At 44.7% G+C, this 5883-nt stretch overlaps 1 protein-coding gene across 1 annotated transcript in view; it reads right to left on the bottom strand.

Annotated features, from left to right (window-relative positions):
• Positions 1 to 5724, bottom strand: part of LOC542977 (DNA mismatch repair protein MSH6) — a gene marked incomplete at its 5' end in the record, with an annotated part of 11744 nt that extends 6020 nt beyond the window's left edge. Inside the window, 10 exon segments of the mRNA XM_044532811.1 lie at positions 2671 to 2800; positions 2883 to 3394; positions 3512 to 3709; positions 3952 to 4035; positions 4117 to 4185; positions 4300 to 4374; positions 4463 to 4516; positions 4599 to 4701; positions 4929 to 5025; positions 5103 to 5724. Coding sequence (XP_044388746.1) covers positions 2671 to 2800; positions 2883 to 3394; positions 3512 to 3709; positions 3952 to 4035; positions 4117 to 4185; positions 4300 to 4374; positions 4463 to 4516; positions 4599 to 4701; positions 4929 to 5025; positions 5103 to 5487 — 1707 coding nt within the window.
• Positions 5725 to 5883: the final 159 nt, after the last annotated feature.

The following is a 5883-nucleotide window of genomic DNA, read 5'->3' as shown; positions in this document are numbered from 1 at the left end:
AAAATTAAAGGAGCGCGTTGCCGGCCGTCACCACTCACCACCGCGCCATGCCTCAGTGCAGCCCGCTGTCCGTCGAGCTGCACCGTGCCATGGCCGTCGGTGAGAGAAGATTAACGAGCTGCTCGGCTCGTTAAGCTTAATGAGCAAAAAATCTTGTGGTTGAGATGCCATGAAATGTTGTCACGTGAGATAATAATATGTGTTGTGTTGTACTAACAAGCTTAACGAGCTGCTCGTGAAACTCATTAGCTCGTTCGTTAAGCTCATTAAGTTTGACGAGCTGAAATCAATGATTGGCTCTGTTCATTAAGCGAGCTATGAGCTTATCGAGCTGTGCTATCTAGCGCTCATTAAGCTCGCGAGCTACGAGCTTTTGGTCAAGCCTTAGGTGAGAAGTACCTCCAGGCAACAGCGGTAACGCACACGAAGCCCAAGGTGTCCTCAAGCGTGTGTGCCGAGCTGAGATAGGCGAGCAGGAAGAGCTCCATGTTGGTATTGGTAAACGCATGCTCGGCCGCCACACCAAAGCCAAGGACGAAGGCAAGGAGCAGGTTGAGCGGGAAGTGCAGCACAACGGCGGAAGTGGAGTAGGCAGCCATGGGCTTGGTAATGTGTTGGGAGTCAAGGTATAGATGGAGCTGGTGAAGTGCATCCAGGTCCAGGAGCCAACACAGGTAGAGCACAGACACTATCACAACAGGTACACCACGCAGTTGAGCGCCATGATCGGCACCATGAAGAAGACGCATGGATAGTGGTAACCTCTGTCTCAACGTGTGTTTTGGTGCTTGCTTCATTTCCTGGCCCAATGCTTTGCATCCATCCTCTAGTAAATGTGACCGTGCAGACATATACTTCCTTCTTGGGATATCGTGTATTAGACTAGCACCCGCAGTTCAGGCTCTGACGACGTGGCAGTCACGTGTGCAGTTTTTTCCTCTCAAACCGTTTTTTGGCCTCAAGTGTATCGCTTAGAACAATTTATGGCCTAAAATGTGCAGTTTTTGAGTTTAAGGCCTAAACTGTTCTTCAATTTGAGTTTATGGTCTAATGGGGCATTTCACTCTTGGTCTACAGTATGCTCGATTGTGAGAGAAATAGTAACCATAAAGATATATTTGTAAGTTTCCATGCATATGTGTGCTATACTGCTATCTTATGAGGCTAAAGTTGATGTTGGGATTTTGTTAGAGGAAATAGAAGCGAGAAGTTCATGAATTTGTTTTTGCAATGCTAACACCATTCTCTTTATCTATTGTTTGGACAACCCAATATCCAACACACACCCTTGTTTATTCCGTTTCTAATTATATATTTGCAGAAGTTATTAAACATATAGTGATACGAATTAGTTTTTCCAATGAAAAAAAATGTTTGGATGCCAATTTTTGTGGCAACAAAACATTTGCATGGAAAAGGGCTCAAAAGATCCAGAAAAAAAGAAGTCAAAGCATAGAGTCTTTCTCTGGATTTTGTTGTATGCTAAGATAAACACAAAAGTCCTAATGTACCATAAGAACATTTCCATGTATTGCCTTGCTTGTGACTTTCTGGATTATGTTGTAGACATACTGATACCATAACTGTGTGGTGTTTAGGTCAATGTGTATTCAAGAACTGATGTACTATCATCTCTGGGATTTGTTGAATTATATACACTGATAGATATAATGGACAAAAGAGTGTCCTTTTGTGCATATGGCCCTCGTGTTGCTCGCTGGGCCCTTCAACCAGCTCGACTTGACTTCCTTCTCCAGGAGAGAGGCGGGCAAGGGGAGTGAGGGGGGCTTCATCGGCTGACAGTGGGAGTGGGTGCTTCCAGGCGTCAAGAAGGCCCCCGTGGGACAACAGCAGCTTGACCCTTCCTTTCAACTTGGGGTGGATACCAGAGCAGTGGTCCTGTGGAATGCAGGTGGTGATTTGGTGCATAAGGGACAAAGTGTGGGCGGCCAGTGCAGCACCGCAATCTGCTTGCAGGCAGAGGATGTCGGGGCAGCGACCCCAGTAGGCAATGATAGTGGGTTCCTAAGAGCGTGGTGGTTGGAATGAATTCCGAGGCAATGGCCCCCGGGTATGGTGGAAAGCGGCATGTCAGGTATTGCCAGTGGTGGAGTCGGTGGTGCCTTTTCTATAGTGAAATGCAAGATAGACGTCGCTAAAAAATAGATGCAAGCACTCAGTTATTTTATGCTGTAAGCAATTTAAAAGAAGGAAAGAAAACCAAATATGGGTTTGTGATATGATCATCTATGTGCCCTATGAACCAAGAAAAACTTATGGGTTTGTTATGAACCAAGAAAAACTTATGGGTTAGTGAAACCAGATGGCGTACATGCATCTACAGTTTTCCATCTCGTTTTTCCAGACTCGTTTTTCTAAATATCCCCTGGTACACAAACTGATGCTGCATTGCCTATTCTATGATCAAATAGAGAAGAAAATCCCATCATTAAGATATCGTATTTGCATGTATCTGAAGCGTTACTCTTGCATGTAAATCAAATTTTGCCCAAGCAAAACACACCAACCCAAAAATAGCTTCCATCACTATGTTATATGTCTTCATTGCTGGTTTGTCATTATAGCTATGCAAATACCGTTTTCAAATAATCCTACGTGAATAGCAAAACAAGCTTTATGCTAGGAAGATTATTTACATAAAACACAAACCTTGAAAATAGCAATGGCACCTTGACGCTGTAGTATTGCTTTGCAATCATACAAAGGCCTTACAATCCACCGTTTGAGCAACCTTTTCCCAAATCCAGTAACACAATGATTCAATTGTTCATACAAGGTCCTGAAAGTATACGCAAAAGTATGTTGTGACTTAACAGAGTTCAATATATAGACAGAAATAAAGAGTATAAAGCAGGCAGTACCCTGAGAGACCACCAGTTGCATTCTCTAGGATCTCCAAATTTTCCAGTGCGGCCGCATCAAGTATCATATGCTTCCGCATATTGTTGATGAGCCCCGAGCATGTCAGGGGCTCAAATTCAGCACATGGAAGCAATTTGTCATCCAGAAGGACTTGCTTTAAGTAAAACAAAGAACCTCCAAGGGCAGAAAGCGCATACGCTCGATCACCAGCTTCAATTAGCTCACTTAATAGGTCAGGCAGACTGCTCACATTGTTTTGTACACCAACAGTGTTTCGTGAAGCAGTGAGAATATCTGATGAGCTGTAGTATTGCTCTATGACATGAATAGTTTTCTCTGCATCCCAAAATTCCGTAGATGGAAGCAAACCATTTATCAAAGGGTCTCTTGTATTGTTTTTCAGTGCCCTCTCAGTTTCTGCACTCAGCATCTTAGCTGGCTTTATGATTTCGACAGGTCGTATTTCAGACAAAATGGAACATAGCACATGACGTTCAGGGTCATCTTGGAACTGAAAAACAACAAACATAATGATAAGAGGCTACAAGATTAATAAGGGCCGCTTGATAGTTCTTGTCTGCGTGCAAGTATGACTGGAAAAAAATGCTAGAATCATATAACCACCGACCTGTCCAATGATGAATTTGCTTGTAGAAACATCAATTATACAAACACCAATTGTATGACCATCTTGACTCTTTGTTGAATTACATGGATAACTTTCAGTCACGGACAAGATGTATGACGGATCTGGATTCGCCAGAAGGGATTCTCCTTCTGCCAGTGTTCCTTTTGTGACCATTGCACATATTTCACGCCTCACAACCTTGAGTAAAGAAGGAAAACAACAAAAATAGAAAAGGTCATGTTCCCAGCACAACAATAACAAGATTTGAATTTACAGAAAAATAAGAAAACAACAGGACGTTGCTCAGAAGTTTACAATCTAAATCACTGCCATATTTGTTATCAAAACAGAAAAACTAGTTATATTTGGCATATATCTTTGTGGTCAGGGTAGGTATTACAAAAGCGGTAACTCTGGTTGACCATGGGACCTAAACAAACCTTGTCTTTTGTACCCGTCTCTCTACGGCGAAGTTCAAGCTGGTCCGGCGTCTCGGTCTGCTCTACAACCAGAACGCGATAACCCTGTGATGAAATGAATGTTTTTTATTAAAAAGAAAACTTATCAACTATTGATGAATAAAGTTACATCAAATATGTCCTGACCTTCTGAGCTAGTTTCTCCAAATTCACTGCTAAATTCTTCTCTGGGAAGCCACAGTGAGGTTGGTCACCCTAAAACAATAGGATGCAAAACAAATGAGCAGAGTTCTGGATCACAAGGGAAGTTAAAAGCTGGAAAGTGGAGTAATAGCAGCAACACCAATAAGGGGAAGAAAACAATTACACCTTCATGTATTGAAGATCAAGCTCCTTGGCCCCAACATGAGCATCCATCTCATACAATTCATAGAATTTGCCCATCTATTTCAAATACATAGAATAATGAATAACCACTAAACTAGACAGCCTTAATTTTAGTTCAGTGAGCACTAGATAAATGTAGCTGTACCTTGAAGAACAGGACCTTATCCATGTGCTGGGATTTAAATTCCCACCATTGCCTCTATTAATAAAGACTGACAGTTAGTTTTCAAGACGAGTTAAGGAGAAGAAAAAGTGATGAATTGTCAGCATGGACATATTACCTGTCCACCTGTCAAGTTCTTCAAGAACTGGGGAGGCAAGAAGAGAGTTCTCGGATCATAGGTTGGGTCTGCAGGTCGTCTCCCTTTTGCATCTTTGCGCCCCCTATAGTTGAAAACACATCATAACAAGAGGCCCATTGAGAAAAGAAGAAGCAATTGATACAGCAAAGTGTATGGCTAGAATAAATTGCATTAATGAACGCATGTGTTTTGCCAGATATACACCCAGTATTTTGACTAATACTATAAAATGTTTCAACCAAGCTGTCAAAAATGCTATATTTAAACTGCATGAGGAAATAATCAAAATAGTACTCCGGAAGTACTCACTGCCCAAGGAATGTGAACTTCTCCATCTGCCGACTTCCAAAGCGCTCAGACAGGTCTCCAGTAAGAGCAAGGTGAGCATTCTCTAAAATCCTCTCTCCTGCAACAATGGCAACAAAAATTACAGGCCAAACCACCAAACTCAAACTCATCAACAGTTCAGATTCCATTACTCACTCCTATCACAGCTCGGTGGCACCTTCATTTCAGCCTTTTCAGGGGTGTTAGCTGGTTGAAAGCTGAACTTCTTAGCACAATCCAATGCACCTACATCCACTTGTTTCCTCTTCTTTGATAACGTTGACCCTAACGATGCTGAGCCAAGACCAGACGTTGACCGCAGTGTGGACACTGAAGCAGACGTGGACAAGGAGTTCCTTGATTTCCCCTTTCGCGAACTGACCGCAACAACCTCTTCCTCTTCGTCGTCCAACTCCACTTCCTCCCCCTCAGAATCATCCTCTGGAGCAGCATCCTTCTTCCAGTCCTCGTCCTCAGTGGAATCCCCAGTCTCCTCATCCTCCTGCACAGACGGCGACTTCGCCTTTGCGGTGTCAGACATCCTCCGAAGACGTCGCAGCTTCCTGGCCGGCGGCGTTGCCTCCTCGGCGGCCCACTCGAATTTCTCCTTGACGAGGTCGACCTCCTCCTCCTCCCCATCGTCGTACTTCACGCGGTGCCGGCGGGAGCCCCCGTCGTAGGCATCCACCGTGCCCTCGTACCACGCGTCGTCCAGCGGCCAGTACACCCGCAGCCGCCGCCCCACCGCCTCTCCCGCAGGCGCCGCCGCTGCATCATGTTTCTTCTTCTCCTGCTGCAGCTGCGGCGGCGGAGACGGAGACGGCTTTGGTGGGGGAGGGGAGGGCACGACGAGAGGGGGCTTCCTCGCCTTAGGGTTCAGCGGCGACGGGGAGGGTTCTGCGGCGGGCTTCGGGGTGGAGGCGGAGGGGGAAGGGGA

The sequence above is a fragment of the Triticum aestivum genome, chromosome 5B, assembly GCF_018294505.1.
Source record: "Triticum aestivum cultivar Chinese Spring chromosome 5B, IWGSC CS RefSeq v2.1, whole genome shotgun sequence".
Classification (NCBI taxonomy): Eukaryota; Viridiplantae; Streptophyta; class Magnoliopsida; order Poales; family Poaceae; genus Triticum; species Triticum aestivum.
The sequence above is the reverse complement of the archived record's forward strand: the minus strand, read 5'-3'. Positions and strand labels throughout refer to the sequence as shown.